Below are 19,247 nucleotides of genomic sequence, written 5' to 3'. Positions count from 1 at the left end.
ATTTAACTCTTGGTAATAATAATACGTGATCAATTGGATTTTTAGCATTGTTTTCGTAACTATTTCGTTGTGAATCAGCCATTCTGCCTTCACTCTTAAACAAGTGTTAGTAGTTAGAGTACACGGGTGTTAGTAGTTAGAGCAGTCAATAGGTGGAGCCCTGTGAGTTGTGGCTCCATCTACCTCGCGCGCTGCGCAACGGTACTCATTGCGCTCTGTGCAGTGACATGTACGCGCACCTCGCGCCAGTCCGCTAACACCCGGCGAGTACATGCGCGTTATAGATGGAGCCACTTTGTTTTATTTATTGATTTCGTCGGGCTTACTACCCGCTTCCTGGAATACTTATATTGTATGAGTAGCTTAGCCGAAGCATGCTCGGGGGCAGCCCTACTTATTAACGCCCTTTACATGTGACGCCCGCGTCTTTGAGAGTTTCCTACTCAGTCAGATCTGTACACGCGGAACATAGACGTCGTACGTGCGTGTCGGTATGTAGAGAATGTTCGTTAGAGCGTTAAAGCCGGCTCGGAGAGCGGCGGGCTCGGGCGGCTCATGGTAGTGTCGGTGTCGGCGGTGTCAGCGGCGCCGGGTCGCTGCAGGCATGGCGGGCTCCGGGTGGTGCACACGTGCGTGGCGGGTCGCGGGGCCGTGCAGCGGGGGCGTGCCGGCGTGCGTACTCCGCGCGCCGCAGATATGGATTTAAGATTAACGAGGCCACGTAAACGCGTCGCGGGGGCCGGGGCGCGCGCCGTGTTTACATGCGGGTGCAGGCGGCGGGTGCAGCGGGCGGGCGATCGATCGCTGGGCGGGGCGGGAGCGGCGCCGGGCGGCGGGGGGCGGGGCGAGCGCGCGCCGGCCGCCAGTCCGCCTCGGGGCCGCGTCCGCGCGGTCGTCGCTTGTCCCGTGGTGCGGCGCGCCGGAGTGTCTCCTCGGGCGCCCGGCGGCGGCGGCGAGCCTCGCGCCGCCCGCCCCCGCGCCGATGTCGCTGCCGCCCGCTCTCGCAGCGCACCCTCGCCCCCTCCCCCGGGCCCCTGCGCCCCCGACCGGCGCCGCGCGCGCAGCCTGGTCGCTAAACTAGCCGCGCTCGCCCCGCCGTCCGCGCACCCCGCGCCGCGACTGCGCCCCGTGTTCCTGTGGGCTCGCCAAAGCGACGGTACCGTGCAGGAGGTCCGCTGCGAGGACTACGACCCGCGCAACCGAATTCGTATCGCTCGTACGCCGACCGGGTGGCGAGTTATCCCGCGTACCGAGATCTTCGACTCTATCCGAGTGCCAGCGCGTGACAAACCGGAACGCGTCGAGCGGCGCCGGCGCCGGCGTCCAGGCAGGCCGCGGAGGCGACGCGCGGACGCGTCTGCGCCCGCGCCCGCCTGGAACCAGCCCGACCTGGAGTCACACATCCCCCAACACACCATTGAGGTCCCTCGAGGAACTCCGCCGCCGCCGGCTGAGCCCACGCCGTTGGACAGCTTGCTCGCGGTGGCGGAGATCGAGTTCAACCAGCAGCGCGGCGAGGAGGCGCTCGAGCTGGACCTACATACGGGTACCGCGGAGCAGTACCCCTTCCTGCCGGAAGCGGAGGACGTCGCCCGCGACGTTATGTCCTTCGAGCTCGGCGAGCCGAAGCAGCCCGACGAGATATTCTTCGAGCGCAAGTCACACCCCCCGGAGCGACCCTCGGAGGAGGACGCGTTTCAAAGTGAGATGGCGCACGTGCATAAGGATTTGTTCGAAACTATCAGTGAAGCACATTACTTGCCCGAGCTCGGCGGGCCGCACGACGAAGCCCTGCTCGAGTCGCTCGTCGAGAAAGGGTGCGAGGATAACCAGATCCTCGGGCAAGCTCTCGACAAGCTGGCGCACTTGGTGCACGGCTCCGGCGATTACGCCGAAGAAGAAGACGACATGCTTCTGGGTGGTGCGCCCGTCGCAGATATTATTGACCGTCTTGAGCAGTCGCTGGAGTCGCCCAGTCGCAGTAGCATGACGGCGGCACAAGGACTCCTGCACCTGCATCACATAGGCGATCACCTGCCGCCGCCCGAGCACGAGCAAGCCGTCGAGCCGACGTTCATGCCAGACGAGGTATTTGCGCCGAGTGAAGTGCAACCCGACTGTTCACTCGAGACGTTGACTACAGCGACTGAGATGCAACAAGCTAATGAAGTTAACCAATTAGAATATGAGCAAAGTGCCGAGAAGAGGCTAAAAAGTGACGTCGACTCGACCGACGCGATGTTCACTGAACATGTACCTGATTTACAAGAAGCTTTCGACGTACAGGTGTCGAAGGGAGATAAATCTCCATTGTTATCAGATCAAACTGAGGAGACATTAACGACTGATGCGACTAGCGATGAGACGACGGACAATGACACAGATAACATTATACCTAAAGTTGAAGCGGAAGATTCCAACGAAGAAACCTTGGCAGAAAAAGACTCTGGAACAGAAGGAGTTGAATTGGTGGCCACAGATTTAAGTAAGAAAACGGGTGAGAAAAAAGGTAAAACGAAAGCTGTAGTCGCAAGTGACGCTGAAACAACAAATTCCATGGAGGAAAGTATACCGGACAGAAGTGAAGAGTCATTTCCAATTAGAGATATAAATATGCATCGCAGACTGCCCACCCCGCATGCGTCGCCGAGGAGGATAGATATACCGCGAGCGCCGTCGAGAGAATCGGACGCGATGCAGTCACCGCAGCCGAGCGGCATCCCCGCCGTGCCCTCCTCGCCGGAGATATTCACTATGCCACACACGAAGAGCAAACAATCCCTGTTTTTAGAAACACTCCTGTCATCACCCTCGCCTAAGATGTATACGTCTGAAGTGACCATTAGTAAACAACAATGCGAACCATTAAACTTGGGTAAACACAGAAAGTCTGCTAGTCCGACGGTCACTAGTTGTTCCGATGAAATTAGAAAATTAAACAAGGAATTCGGCGAACCTCAAGAGAAAAAGAGACGGGAGTCGTCGGACGACTCACCTAAGTTGGTGAAGCTATTCAACAGGTGTGAATCCAATCAGGAGGAACCTTTAGACATAAAACCCGAGATTCAGAAATTACATACTAAACCACCTAAACAACAAAAACTGAAGGAGGAATTAAGTCCTCACAAACAATTTCAACTTCTCAAATCGAGCCCCACTTTTAACATTCCTGATCCTTTACTGGTACCAAAAGACAAAGTTGAGACTATCGTCGCAGCTCCTGCCCGCGAGATTCCATTGCTGTTGATGCAAAGACCCGAGTTGCGGTTACCGGAAGCTTTCGCTTATCCGATTGTCCTGGGAGACCCAGACATTATCGTCCTTTCATTAAAACAACTAGAGGAACTTATAATAAATCACGAAAATAAAGAAGCGTCCAAAGCGATGAAAGGCGGTTCCAATACAGAGCACGCAAATACATCGCAGCTCGAGCAAACGAATCAGCTCAAGATGCCGTCCGTGGAGTCAATGGGGCTCGGTGACTTTGAAGCGGCAACCTCCGCGGCGATATCTTCAATGTTCTGGCTGCCATATATCAGCCAAGTGGAAGCTGTGGCAGCGTGTTCGCAAAATGCAGAATTTATTAAAGCCCTCACCTCCGCCGGTTATAATCCAAACTATCCTGACATATCGCCGCTACTGAATCCAGCTTCTCGCATGGGTATTCCTCCGGCCGGTTTTCCGATGGTACCGCCGATGGAGTACGACAGCCGAGTGCAGTTCGCAATGTGGCAGGAAGCGATGAACAATGCAAACGCAGCACAGAGGGCCAAAGCGGCGGCCGCAATGGAAGCCCAAATGAAGGAGATGGCGGCCAAATCATCGGACGTACAGAATCCCTACGTTCACTCCACAAAGAATCATCAGAGTAAATCGCATAGCAGCATGTCGGCGCGAAGTAGTCCGATCACGATGTCGTCACGGAGCAGTCCCATCGCCTCCAACTACAACGCGGCCACGGCGGCCGCCGTCGCCGCCGGGCAGCGCGCCGCCGCCTTGCAGCACAACCCCTTCCTGCAGAACATGTACCCGGCCATGAACCCGAACATCCGGCCGAACGTGCCGCTGTCGGGTCTCCAGATCCCCCCCTATTACAACGCTAATCTGATGGGGAGAGATCAGCGCTCGCCTCGAAGCTCCAGCCAACAGAAGAGTCCCACGTCGCCGTTCTACCCGAACAACAATTACTTGCAATCGTTGCAAAGTAAGCAGGCCGAGGCGCACCCGGCGCGGAGTAGTTCGACGGGCTCGCACCAGTCGACGGAGTCGCCGCGGCCGCGGATAAGTGTGAAGTCGCTGCACAACCTGCTGGAGCCGACGGCGGCGGCGGCGGCCGCGTCCGTGTCGCGCCGCAGCTCGGGCGCGTCGAGCGGCTCGCACGGGCGGCGGCGCGACGAGCCCCCGGAGGTGGGCAGCACCACGCCGCTGGGCGAGCCGCCGCTGATGCCGCCGCACCCGCACGACCCGGCCTCCTTCCACTTGTGGCATCCGCTCTTCGGCAAGTGAGTAACTCTTCTATTTATTTTACTTCTAGCTAATATTTACGCTCTCTTAATAGAAAATCATCATTGTATTTACATTACTTATTGGAGTTTCTTTGATTTCATAATTAGGTACCTACCATGTGCTCGCATAGCGCTGACGGTCGTTCAACGGTGATTCTAAGAAAATATAAATATTACTGAGGTGCGCCAGCACGTAAAGTGTAGCTCGTTGAGAGTCGACTTTACTGTTTATTTTACATGCGAAATACGCGCCGAATTAGCTATTATATTATCGTAATGCAGTTGAATTCCCCTGTTTTGTACACAATGAATATTTTTATACTGTACAATACATGTGCTGAAGGCGAACGTTACATTATTGAGTGCAGCAGACGTCCGAAGTTAATATAATCGTATAATAGTTGGGTAATATTGTATTGTTTATTTATATTGTCCGGTTATTGGGTCAGCGCGGGCGGGTAGGCTAATTTTGCGAGAATCGATCGACTACCGAAATAGAGAAGTTGAAGGGTTAAGTGCGGTAATGGGTCAGTTTGTCTTTGGATGGACATGACGGAATTAGAACGCTTCCGACGTGTTTGTAGGGGAGGAATGTACCCCTACACATATCAGACAGTCACGGAAGATTTGTGCACATTTAACTTAACCTCGATCAATTGACTACAATCGTCCCGTTTCTTTATATGTTCTTATACGTTATCGATAAAAATATTAACTCAATGTTAACGTAGATTTATTCATATGCATTCCTCGCTACGTTATTTCATATTTAACTGAAATTAATGAATTAATATCGCTAACGTCCTTGACAATGTTTTCGCCATAATTATGTAACTACTGATTACAGCACTGTACAAAAATATTAAACTATGATTATATTCATAACCGAATCCGAATAAAATTGTAACCGTATCTAAAAATAATTTAAATATAAGTAACACACTAGATGAATAAAAATTCTAAAACCGAATACTTACCAACTCTACTTTACATGATATTAATTCAACGTTTTTGCCAATCTTAGTGCTTACTAAGACTTACATAAATCTTTATTGACACTAGAATGCGTCTCGCAATAATATATTATCATATTAATAACTAAGACTTAATCGAATGATTCTTCGTTTAATAAGAAATCTTTGAAATAACCTTATTCTAAATCATATGTCTGTTTTCTAAAAAGTTGATAATATTATTTGAGATGATGAAAAATATTTATCATTTTGGTTAGAACATGATTTCAGTGAGCATATATTATAATCAAGTCAAAATACTTAGATATGTTTTCTTCTTTAGGGTTTCGTTTACACATACGTATCTTTATGACATAACAACCTATTCTTTAGGAAAATCCCCAAGACATTGGAATACTAACCTTTTTAGTCACTTCTTACCCATTTTAAACATGATCAAAATTTCAAATCAACTCGCACCCCTAAGTCAAATAAGATATAAGCACATTATTTTTATACAAAACTGAAAACAATATCAGAAACTAGCAGAGACTCCAAAATGATGAGAATGATTAAACAGTATTTTGGCTGTCTTAAAGTAAGTGTACATATAAAATATTCTACTTACGCCTTTATTTCTCTGGGGTACAGTATTATGTGTAATCCAATCAGTCAATTAGTTATCTTCTTACTTAAATATACAGAAGATATATGCCATCAATCTTAGTCCCATCTTTAACCAGACATACATATTAAATCATTCGTCGTTTTCCATTTTTGGCAAGCGCCTAGACGTCTCGTTTTCTAAAATATTCCATAATTTATAGCCGATTTTCCTTTTGTGGCCCTTTGAGGCATATAGCGCTTTCCATTCTTGTCTAGTTGAAGCTTAGCAGAAATAGTAGAATTTATTACAAAGTACAAGTAACAATTTTTCTTCCAAAAGGTATATAGTGTTTGTAGTGTTTGTGGGTACGGTTGCATTTAGCAATACTTACAATCTTAAACTAGATATTTGGATAGTTTGTTCAAATTCAAAATATACTTCACTTCGTAAAATACGTGCAAAGTATTTGTAATAGTCATAAAATCTTGACTGTTTCGTAAAAGCCGGTAACTCGTGAGACGAAATGGCAAGACGGAATGCACTTTTTAATTTCCAAAAGATAAAAAAAAATTACATTGGAATTCAAGATTTTTGTGCCAACATGTTTTTTTCTAGAAACTCAAGTAAAACTAAGGAAAGCTAAATCATGAGTTAAAATAAACTGCATTAACTTTAACCAAGTAAATATAATTTAATTTAAACGCAACTGACTCGCGAATGAGTCGCAGTTGACCGCGCATATAAATTCTAATTAAATTGAACCGAGATCCGTTTGTCCGTCTGTCCGTTGTAAAACAGATCCATTTCTATAGTTCATTAAGAGCTACAAATTACATGTAAAATATAGAGCAGGATGAATAGAGGTAATCGTTCATTGGATTACGAGAATATTTCCTGAAAGTCTTAGGTTTAGTTTTATAAAATAAATTTAACCCATTAGTGTCTCACTGCTGGGCAAGTTGTCCCTGTGTTTTTTTTTTATGTTACTAAAAACAGCTAAATAAAATTGAGGACACGAAACGTTCGTGCCCTGAAGTCTCTTCAGGACTTCAGGAAACAGGACACTTTTTAAAGGGTATATCTTTCAAAATGGTTATGTGGACGAAAGTCAAAAGTTTCTAAATAATATTTTTACTATATAAGGTCCCAATCTGCACTTAGCCAGCGTAGTAGACTCAAAGCTTAACCCCTGGTTCATTCTTTGTGGAAACCAGTGTTCTGCAGTGGGACAGTTATAAGTTAAATAAAGAATGTTACAAACTAAAAAACTTACGTAACATTAAAACATCAATTCAGTAATCAAATTACACTGAAAATCCATAAAAACCTGCTCTATATTAGAACTAGATGATTCATAACACCGTGACTAAATATGGCTACCGTTTATCGGCGTCTTACAAGTAGTAAACACAGTGTTACTGTTACCTAACATAGCTAATATTGACGTTTACTTAAAATGAAGGTGACTAATGAGCGTGGATGATTTTATGGCTAAAGTTAAAACGAAGTATTTTTATATTTTACAAATATGACATTTTGTTAGGACAAGTCTTGTGTTAGTCATAAGTATATAATTCTATGTCGCGGGGCCTTATACATACGAATCGGTATGCTTCTTCTTTACTGAAAATCAAATCTAGTATACTTACATATTCTCTAAATTGGTGCATGCACAGATTACTCACTACTTTTCAAAGGTACTACTTTGCTGTTACCAATCACGCTATAAAAACAAATCAGTTTTTATATTTTCCGAATGCTGGTCTTGAAAAAGTGGCATGGAAAAATAAAGCTCTATAAAAAAAGTAATTTTTATTCGGGGATAATGTAGCTTTCCCTTGGTAAAAAACCTTTAAAGAAATTCTGTACTACTTGAGATACAAAGTCTTGCAAATGAACCAGGATTTCTAAAATCATAAGAAGTTAACTTTACTATTTCGGTACTGTTATTTCAATGATACAAACCTTCAAACAAAAGAAGTTCTTTCTAAATATCTAAAACCATACCGACTTTAATGCAATATTATTCCAACTACATCACTCTAAGCCTCGTCTGCATCAAGATCATTGAGATAATAGTAATAGAGTAAGATAACATCAATCTGATACAATCAGGGATCAGCAGAGCCACTGACACCAATCACTAACGCCCACAGCACTTAGAGTTATAGTTATACTTGGGTTACTGCACCTTTCTATCATTTTATAGTCCATATAATATCTTGCAGACCATCTAGACTTACTCTGACAAATATTTTACCTTGGATGTTAAGACTTAAGACCTCAAAGCGGCCTTCCTTTACATACAGACATTCAGACATACAAAAAACACTCCTTTTTCCCGTAGATGTAGGAAGAGACCAAATAACTACTTGGTACGATCCTTACAAACTTACCCTGCCTCGTTCACATCTATACATTTTGCATTCTTCGTACTAAATAAACTCATGAGCAAGGGTCCCCCGGATTCCGAAATAAGGAAGAAATTAAGCCTTGAGTGAAAAACTGTTTTAACGAAACTCTTGGGTTATCTGTACCTTCTAACCTTGTAATCATTGCGTTTTAAATGGACTCATGATTATTTTTTTGAGATCGGTCACTTTTTGATATTAGTCATATTTTCAGTCGCAAAAACCATTTTATTTCGCAGATATTTTGCATCATATCATTTCACAACAATAATTAAAAACTGATCCTATTTGTAGCCTTACAGCCTTTAAACTAACCTCACATTTATAACCACTCAAAACTTTACCTCAAAATTCCTATCAATTCCACGTCAAAGCAATTCGGATCCGCTGGATCAATAAACCGTTTTCCTTGCGACAATTACTACTATCTAGACGTTCAGCCAATCAGGCCTTCGAGCCTGGGAATACGCAAGTTGCTAACAAAAATAGCTCAGATTACAGAAAATGATCGCCGATCGATAATACTGTCGACGAATTAATCCTATTACGAATACGAAGAAATTCTCTTCAAATATTATATTTTCCGTCCAATTTATATGTAACAAAGGATTTATTTATAAGCATATTAAGCTTATGGAAATTCAGTTCGGAGAAGAAATGTGTTGTATTGTTACAGCCTTCGAGCTTAAGACTCGAGGGTACTGGAGCATTTTTATGTAAAGTACACACCTTGGGCTTGTAGAAAAGCCTTTGACTAAACGTGAAGTGTGACGCTTCGAAATGTTGTTCTTACTTGTTCCTGTGTGAGTTATGAGCACGTTTCTATAGTAGTTTTTGAAACTTAAATGATTTTACAAGAATGCCATGAGCAGTTCGCGAAATATTCCTGCGTTTATGTGTATACAGAATTATGCGAATACGTCTTTGCCTTTAGGTTGTTTTACGCTTTTCAAGCCATTTCAATGATATTTCTAAAAATATCTAACCCATTACTATTCCAGTGATTACTATCTATGTAGCGCTCCTATCTCATTCAAGGAATGATAGCTCGAGAACTATTATTGCCAAGTGAATGATTTTAGTCCGTAGCTCTTTTACGCAAGCGAAGTGATAGTTAGGAATATATTTCTAAAATAATAATAAATTGAACCTATTACTTCTGAACAAGCGTCTCCTCCCGGATTAAAGAAAGGTTCAGGCCTTGAATCCGTCATACTGGCCTAGTGCGGAATGGAAAATCGGTTTGTTCTTCTTACGAACTAACGTCAAACAAAACTCAAAAGCTATGAGTTATTATGAGCCTATATCGTCCCACTGCTGGGCAAAGGCCTCCCCCATAGCTTTCCACTGCAAGCGATCTCTCTTGTTTTCCACTCATGAACATGATCAGTTAAAGCTGTGCACAATGTAAAAATTAAAAACTCATCCTAAAATGTTGACACACAATCGCTCTAAAAGTAGATACAGTACACGTACCTTTACATTTAGGAGAAATTAGGGTGTGTCTGTCGATCTTACTGTGGGTGTAAAGCCTCCAGGCGTTGTGACATTGTTGCAATGTTACTATGAAAGATATTATGTTGCTTGGATATATGGAGATGTGTCGTTCGAATGTAGGGTGTTATTATACGTTGCTAAATTTTGGATTCATTTTTCATATCATGTGGTTCTTGATATTAAATCAAATGTCATTGTATTACTCACACAAGGTAATTTTGATTCCGAATTAAGCATAGCTTGTATTATGGTAATCAAATAACTGATAAACATGCTTATATACTTCTAAATACATACTATATGGTATGGTTATGAAGGATGTGAATGTATAGATAAATTAGAAAACAATAGCACTTTGTCCAACCCGGAATCGAACTTGACCGCATCTTAGGGGCAATCAATAAAAATATTGTTTAAAATACAATATTCTTCAAACCCTACACAAAATTGCACACAACAAAGGGACTTAACAATCAGTTTTCTCATTACAATTTCATGTGACACTCGTCATACGTTCCAACTGTAAATAATTTATGCTCTAACTACGTACATTACACTATAATGATATACCTAGGTATCTAGTATTAATCTAGGCCACCTGAATTCATACTCATTTAAATTTCAAGAAGTTTCAAAGGAAAATCCGAGTATTATTTCCTTTGTAAATGACAAGGTTTGGAGCACACATTGACACTTGTTAAGTTCTTTAGTTTGAGACAGTTATATTAGTAGTAAAATAAATAAGTACACTTCCACATTTAGGTTTAATATTATAGCTAAATATGGAATAAGTAAATATTAAGTGTGAGAAAAGATACCTACATTTAATATTATATTATTCGATTCTGCCCGCGACTTCGTCTGCGTGAAAAGATTTCCCGTGGTAAAAAGTGTATTTTATGTATTCATTGATGCTAAAAACTATCCGTGTACTAAATCTGTTCAGTAGTTTTGAGTAACAAACATCCTAAGTGCGATTGACGTTGATGGCCACATGTGACGTTCCGGTTCCGATTTTGGTTCCCTGAATTCCGGATATGTGTGCTCCAAACCTAAATCAGTTATCGATTGATATCAAATCGGATCTAATACGTAGGTAACACAGCAAGTGGACTGTCCTAGTAAATACTTAATCAAGGCTCTTGCATTTGTCACGCGAATTGTTGTTTTATACCAACTGCATAAGATTGATTTTGTAATGGTGGTGTCCAGTTGACGTGGTTACATGGAGACAAACATTATCATTTATTTAACTTACGTTTAATGAAAGAAAGAGGGACATTTGACCTGTTACTAAATAATAACTGATATTATTTGTGACCAAGAGTATATTGTAGGCAGAGATCAGAGAACGCCACTTGAACGATCCTTAAAAACTTCCCTTGTTCTGCGCTCTGGGCCAGCGGGAACTCATTACGGGAGGAGAATTATGCCCAAAATGGGACGTTAAAGGTATAATTATAACAACGAGTAAACTTCGACTTTAGGCAATGGAAGAATCGACAAGTGAAAACTATTTTTCACAATACTTTCATTCATAAAACTTTGTCGTAAGAGACTATTAACTATTGTTGATAATTCATAGATTTCATCAAGTTTTCTGTAAGAAAATTCCAACGAAGAAAATCCTAAAACGTGTAACCAACTGGTTAAAAAGCGAAATCTATAACGGGATGAACTTTGAATACAAAATAAATCAATTCGTTTAAATCACAACCTAACCTTTCAGTACATAAATAAATTAAATTCAAAGCTTTTCAACACCATTAAGTTTTAACAGTATTTCCTGACGTCGTCTTGGAAAGCTCGACGGTGATTGGCCAATGTCGTCCATGCTTCGAGCTGATTGGCCGATAAAAGTTTAATCTGGCTGCTGATTGGTCGTTTGTTGTTATGTGTGATTGAACGGAGCCTAATTAGGTCGTGGGAAGTTCGTTCTCAGAATTTCCGAGTTTATTCTTAAGCCCGTACTGTAAGATAATATATCAATGTGAACTAGATTGATTGTTAAGTTTACGATGGATAGTCTAATTGTAGTAGTCTGCTTTACGACTTAAGAGCTTTCTAAAAGATATACGATTATTACGATTATATTTGCATATACTGCAGCTCTAAGCAAACCTTGGTACGGTCATTCCATAGTGGTATTTGAGCTGGGCGTCTCCGTGCTACGGAGGGCACGTAAAACGCCGGTCCTTGTGGTTTTCTACTAACATAACAGTCGTTAAGCCACGTCAAAGGCTTTTCTGGCTGCTTGACCAACTTTAACACTAGATTGGTCACTAACCATATTATTATGACAAACAAACAAACAGCGAAGGCTTAGTGGTGAACATAGAAAACACAGATACACATCATTAATAAATAAATTTAGTAAAATGTAAGCATTAAGTAAAACTGTCACGACCAGTCTTTTAATCGGTAACCATCATACATGAGCTGAACGTCTCCATATTGTTCACAAAAAATAATTGTACATGTCAATCAAGGTCGCAGTAGTAAAGCGTCTTAAACAACTTAGATGCAAATAACTACTGATCAAAAATAGATTCTATTGTTAGAAATATCGACTGTGTATAAAATACTAGACTTATCCGCATGCGTAGAATATTTGCAAGGAAAAATAAATCGATTTTTTTTGAGAAGACACAGACGCGAAATTTGCCCATGGTATAACAAAACTGTCGCAATCACATAGTATATCGAAATCGGACTGGAATAAGACAAGATATAATTCTATGTATTTATAATACTAAGTCGAAATGATATTCATTTCAATGGTGGGTGTACCAATAAATATTTGCCTACACTGTTCTTAGAAAGCAGCCATCATATCTGCCTATACCTTTCTTAGAAAAGCAGCCTTGATATGCCTATCATGTTCTACATAAAACGTATTGTTTTTCATAATACTATAGAATTACTTCCTACTATTATCGTCCCACGCAAATGTTTGGAAATCAATATAACTTATAAAAAATTAACCGACTGTTTTATCATTGTAATAGATTATTCTTTAGTAGTTTTGTGTTATTAATGGAATTATAAATGAGGGTAGAACGTTAAAAAGATATTTTATGTGGAAGAATCGTTTACATTATCTAGGTAGGTAAATATTGACACTGATTTAATGGTGTCCAAAGCTCCATTGAAAAATATAGTTTAGGAAAGGTAGAGTCGAAAAGAACAGGCAATAAATGAACGTTAGTGTTTAAGTAGTCTATAATTGATCAGATTTTCTAACAGATTTCGAATGACCACATTTCCATAGGAAGAAACCTTATTGAATATTGTATCACTTTTGGGCAAATAACTCCTCCGAAATTAGTCCAGTCATTATAGTAAGTTCACCTCGGAATTCGAGATACCCAGCTGTAAGTCTGTAAATACTTGTATATTGACACCCTAAAAGTTGTCTCAAAACCTACATACGGTAGGGTGTACGCAACTATAAAATTTCAAGGTCCAAAGTCCCAAAAACCGGTTTTTTGAGCTTTTTTTGTAAATAACTCATTTCCTATGGAATTTTTGCATTCGTATTCATTACCAATATTGTACAGTATAAAATTCTCTACAAATTTTGTTTGAACTTTTTTTTGTACCTTGAACCGTTTTCTAGATAGAGGGCGGAGAGCGCGCGGTCACAGGATCATTTCAAGTCAACCGGTGCCTCCGGTCGAAGATGCGCCATATATATTATAGTTGATGAACTATCGATAAATCAATGATAATAATAATAATTAAATTTAACCCATTACTGTCCCACTGCTGAGCAAGGGTCTTCTCCCGTAATGAGGGAGGGGTTAGGCCTTGAGTCCACCACGCTGGCCAAGGGTTGGGGACTTTGCATGCCCTCAATAAATGTATTTAACAAATTTTATTCATGCAAGGTTTCCTCACGATGTTTTCCTTCACCGTTGGAGCATGTGACAATTATTTCTAATACACACATAACTTCGAAAAGTCATTGGTGTCATCATTTTCTTCATAATTATATTAAATCTATATCTTTTCAATGATACTGATTTATTTGTTTTTTTTTCATCATGTAAGAAGTTATTAATATTAATTAGGTTAAAATTCAAATATAGTGCCTATATTTTCATGAAAAATTCTGCAATAACATGGGCAGGTAAGTGTTGATAAGTTAATTAATACTGAATAAAAAGTGGATAGGTTATGAAAAAAATGATAAAAAATAATGTAATAGTTAATAGAAATTGACAAATATTTATTAATCATTGATTTATCGATAGTTCATCAACTATAATATATATGGCGCATCTTCGACCGGAGGTACCGGTTGACTTGAAATGATCCTGTGACCGCGCGCTCTCCCCCCTCTATCTCGAAAACGGTTCACCGTAAAAAAAAAAATTCAAGCAAAATTTGTAGAGAATTTTATACTGTACAATATTGGTAATGAATACGAATGCAAAAATTCCATAGGAAATGAGATATTTACAAAAAAAGCTCAAAAAACCGGTTTTTGGGACTTTGGACCTTGAAATTTTATAGTTGCGTACACCCTACCATATGTAGGTTTTGAGACAACTTTTAGGGTGTCAATATACAAGTATTTACAGACTTACAGCTGGGTATCTCGAATTCCGAGATTCTTACCTAATTTAAGCTTAATTGACTGCACTAAATAGGAACTTGGCCCCTTGACTCCATCAGGCTGGCCAAGTGCAGTTTCGGGATATTTTTTTAAGTTATTGAAAATATACTCGATCCGACATGAATACTTTTCACGTCAATGTTCTATGAGTAATAAATTTCTTGCGCGGAAATCGAAATCAGATGCTTTCAAACATTCACTACTATCTATAAACCATCACACCTTTTCGCCGACACCTAATCAACAGAATTTAATTAAAATCCAAAATTTCCAAAACAAAACACAACCGAAACAATGAGCTGATCACTCAATTTTAATTAAAACGAACATTACTGCAGCACAATGTTATGTGTCTATAAAATTGACAGATTCTTCGTCCTTTTCTCGCGCGTTCGTTTCGTGTGTTGTTGTCTCTTTCTCGCGTGAGCCTGGAGGGCCAGGCTACATTGATTTTATTGTGATCCGCACTTTAGACGTGTATGTATGGTTATCGAAGGCTTCGGTCAGTGTTATGGCTGTTTTTGGTGTCTCGTGTTCGTGTAATAAACGAACAGCTATTTTCGCTGTTGCTGTGCCGTTTTTACCTTTTTACGTAGTCTTTTCTTTGTATGGCGGAAATACGACGTATTTCCGGTAGAGATTCCAAATGATATTTTCTTTGCAGAAGGTGGTAGAAGTGAGATGAAAATAAGATACATAATAAACAAAATTAAATAACGATTGTTATATCGGGAAAGCTTTCAATAATTAGTTAGTCATGTTATTATCAGGCAATACATATTATTTTGAAGCAATTGTTCAGGGTTCAAATTATAGTTAGTTCTAGTATAGGTTGAAAGAAAAATCCATAAACTAATTATCTTAAACACGTCTTCTTTCGTTATCAAAAACATATTTTTTTTAAAGTCGTCATTGTTCATCTTTCGCTATAGGTGTTCATCGTCTTAATTCTCCTCAAAATTGTATTTGTACTTTACACACATATAATATATGGTCTTGTTTCCATACTTGAATGACATTTGGTAAAACCTTACTTTATACTTATTTTCCATACATAGTTAGACTTGGTGCTATATTTCCCAGTGTCTAAAATGAGTTCTAGTGTTTTTCCGTGACGTCGGCCCGGTGACCATTATTGATATCGATTTGTAATTTAGCGCTGTTATGAAAGCTAATGGCTTCCATCAATCTACTAAATTATCAGTTATTTTTGTAACTAAAGACCTATTTTCAAATGTTAATATTTTAGTATTTGGCCTTTATTTAAGACCAGCTGTTTAATTATTTCTGTTCCTATATTTTTTAAGTATGTACGTTTGGATCTATAGATGCCAATAGATGTTCAAAATATTTGTACGATTGGGAGGTCAATATAGATATTTTAAAACTACTTGGAGTTTCACGGCTCACGTTTTTCAGTCTTTGATTTTTAGAGCTTTGCAACGACACCTGTTTACTAAAAACGATTTTTCTCTCTCCTAATTTATCTTACCCCTAGAATCATATACTAAGCTTGCAATAGAACCCCAAAAACACAAATACGGGAATATTCAACAAAAACACAGCTATTCTAAACTTGCAATTTATAATGCTAAGTTTGTCCTAGTTTTGAAGCTAAAAACTAGATTTTGTTAGGGAAATACTTCGGGAAATAAATTCGGTGTTTTGATCACAGAACGCAGATATTTTGAGATTTATAGCGCATTTTCCGTGTGAGGGCACACGTTATGCATTCTCAAACACTCCATGCGAAGCGCAGATGTGTGTGTGCAAAAACTCGAACACACAAGTGCACGAAATGTTTGAATTAGAATAGAACCTGTTTTTTCGAAGCCTAGATTCTGTTTGTTTTACTAGATGGAATGCTTTTGAGTTTGGTGTTTGAGCTTTTGTGCGATTCTTTTATTAGTCTATCTCGAATATGCAGGGAGTATTGATATATGGATGTATTTTTGTACGTTTTTGTATCCTGTTGATTATGTACGATCTTCCTTCTGCAAAGCATATTTTTTCGACTACACGTTTTTACCGAAAACTATTCCTTTACCTCTAGCAAAAGATACATAAAGGATTTCAGTAAATGTGATTCTTTTCCAAGCGTATTTTCAGTCAGTATTTAGGATAATATGCACCCATTTTCAATGCTTTTCAAAATTGAATACATCTTGATCACTTTTTACTAGAAAAATCAATAATAAACTCGGGTATCATGGCTGAAACTTTGCTATCTTACATCACCTTGTCTTAAATCTCAAATACATACCCAAGTAGAACTTTAAGGAACTAATTGATACAACTAACTATCAATGTCAAAGAATCACCTTGCTGTTTCATTGCTCATGTAACGTTGCCTTGCATCCCGGCTGCATTGCCCGGGTCTCAACCGGGTCAAGGACGAACCGGTGCGTCGAATAGCTCATACCCGGGCATAACCTTACGACGAGAACTAGATTATGCGAGTGCTGAATGAAAACCTTATAGAGAACTTCAGTGAATTTTCATTTGTTTTGGATAATAAATTAAGTACTTTTAGTCAATAGCTTCGTACAGTTCATTCCTCCTTCTTCTGTCACCATAATGACACTTATACCGTTGTTGACCAGAACTTGGATTGCATAATGAGTTAATATGTAATAAGGAGATTGTAATTTCTTGAATCTTTTTTGCATTTCTTCTGTCCCAGGAGGAGATTAGAAATCGAATTCAGAACTTTAGGTGCTAGTTATTTACCTGAACAATAAATCAAACTTTAACTCAAACGATACCTTGGTACTTCATCTGAAACGTAATCGAGACCCCAAAATCTGCTTTTGCTGTTATTATCCAGACCAAAGAAACAAATCTAGGACATCAGTATATACCTAAAACTATATCTTCAAGCAAACTTCTTCTTCGAAAAGATATCAAGCAATAAATTGTTCAAATTTGGCTCTCTCAAACTACATTTTCAAGCTACTTACTACTTCTTTGAAAGATAATAATTAAACAATCGTTTCCTCAAATATACCACTAGGTTTCAAAAGTCAGATTTTTCACCTTAATAACCTGTGACATAACATTGCACCGCTGCATCGCCCGGGTGTTATAACCGTGTCAAGGACGAGCCGGTGCGTAGAATAGCTCTCATCCTGCCCGGGCTCGGCTGCAGTCACGTGGGGCCAGGGGTTCGGAGTAGGTCAGCCAATTGATGGATCAACGTGATACTGAAGCGCTTATCTCTAGTTTGATAACATATAATAGATTTACAAATGGAGTTGAATATGGCTGAATGCTGAAACGATCTTAAACTTTAAGCACTATTAAGTGTGATGCTATCTTTGTCGCTTAGAAGGGCATTGTAATTATAGAAAAATAATGTTTAACATGGTTTAAATTAAAAGTCCATGTAAAAGGTACATGCAAAAATAATATACCACCAGAATTAAAGTCGATTTAGTAAAGCAAATCCACAATCACTTGTTAAAATAATCAGTACTTATTGCACCATGGTTAAAAGTGCTTTATCAGATCAGTGTTATATTAGATGCACTAAGGGTATGCATAGTGCCCAACCCGCATTTTGGCCAGTGTGGTGGACTAAAAAAAGATAAAATTAAAAATCATTTAACACGATATTTCAAACTTAGGAGTAGTTTTAGCCTTTGAATAAATTGAAATTTAAATCTAATCTAAGTCGCAGATTTTCATAAATCTTTTTATTCCAAGGTAAACCTCAAGGAAACATCAAAATGATTTATCTCGCAGTTCCGGGGCCTCAGGGACCCGTAGTATTTTTCCAACGATTTATTTCTAAACCGCAAACTGCCTCGATTGAACTGAGACCACAAAGTGCCGTCGTTACAATAGCTTAGACATTTTATTGCATTTTGCAATAAGTGGATACCATTTTATAGACGATTAGAATTAGAATCGGTCTAAATATCAAGCTAGATTTGTAGATTATTTTCGTAATCCATACTATTCTTAGACGTAAATATGAAAGTGTGTATGTCACTTTTTCATTTGAAAACTGGTGTATCGATTTGTATAAAATCTTGCAGAGTATGTCTCGAGAATGGACAGTCTTTTTTACGCAGCTTAAATCGCGGGCTTAATCTAGCAGGTACATTATGCTACTTACTTAACTGAGGGGTTCTCGAAATGTTAATTTAAAAAAATCTGAATAATATCAAGGTGTTCGTAGATTTTTAAAAAGTGCTCAGGAATCTGGAACCGCGTATTTAACGCCACTTGTATTTTCGTGAACAAGCGCGTTTAAATTTCAGTTTTGTAACTATAGATTTTACTAGTAACCGTAGCCTTGTACATATTATAATCAGTAACCCGCTCATCATTTCCTGTGAGATGACTAAGTGATTACCCAGCAGCATGAGCGCTCATTATTCGTTCATACCTCACTGATCGCTAATTATAACAATGTACACGTTATCACGTTAGCGTCTGTATCAACCAGCGTTTATTTACGGAAGTCCATTTGTTTTAATTTTATGGAATTAGAGTCTAGAAGACGTACTAGTCAGTTTCATTGATAGTAGATTTGATTATTCAATATCTTACTTTCTTAGGTAAAACTGTGAGTGAAATGCTTAAAAATGTCATAATAATGGCTTGACGGTTTTGGGTATTTGCCTGGTTAATAAATCTAGTGAAAAC

The 19,247-nt window shown here is 39.8% G+C and overlaps 1 protein-coding gene across 2 annotated transcripts in view; it reads left to right on the top strand.

The window, feature by feature from the left end:
* The first annotated feature begins 365 nt into the window (after positions 1 to 365).
* Positions 366 to 19,247, top strand: part of LOC142977972 (uncharacterized) — a 115,612-nt gene continuing 96,730 nt past the window's right edge. For both annotated transcript variants that reach the window (XM_076122124.1, XM_076122126.1), the window contains exon 1: positions 366 to 4,502. In XM_076122124.1, coding sequence (XP_075978239.1) covers positions 556 to 4,502 — 3,947 coding nt within the window. In that variant the 5' untranslated portion in view covers positions 366 to 555. The remainder of the gene's footprint in view (positions 4,503 to 19,247) is intronic.

This window comes from Anticarsia gemmatalis, chromosome 13, assembly GCF_050436995.1.
Source record: "Anticarsia gemmatalis isolate Benzon Research Colony breed Stoneville strain chromosome 13, ilAntGemm2 primary, whole genome shotgun sequence".
NCBI classification, from domain to species: Eukaryota; Metazoa; Arthropoda; class Insecta; order Lepidoptera; family Erebidae; genus Anticarsia; species Anticarsia gemmatalis.
Note: the sequence above shows the minus strand (reverse complement) of the source record. Positions and strands in the feature narration are given on the sequence as shown.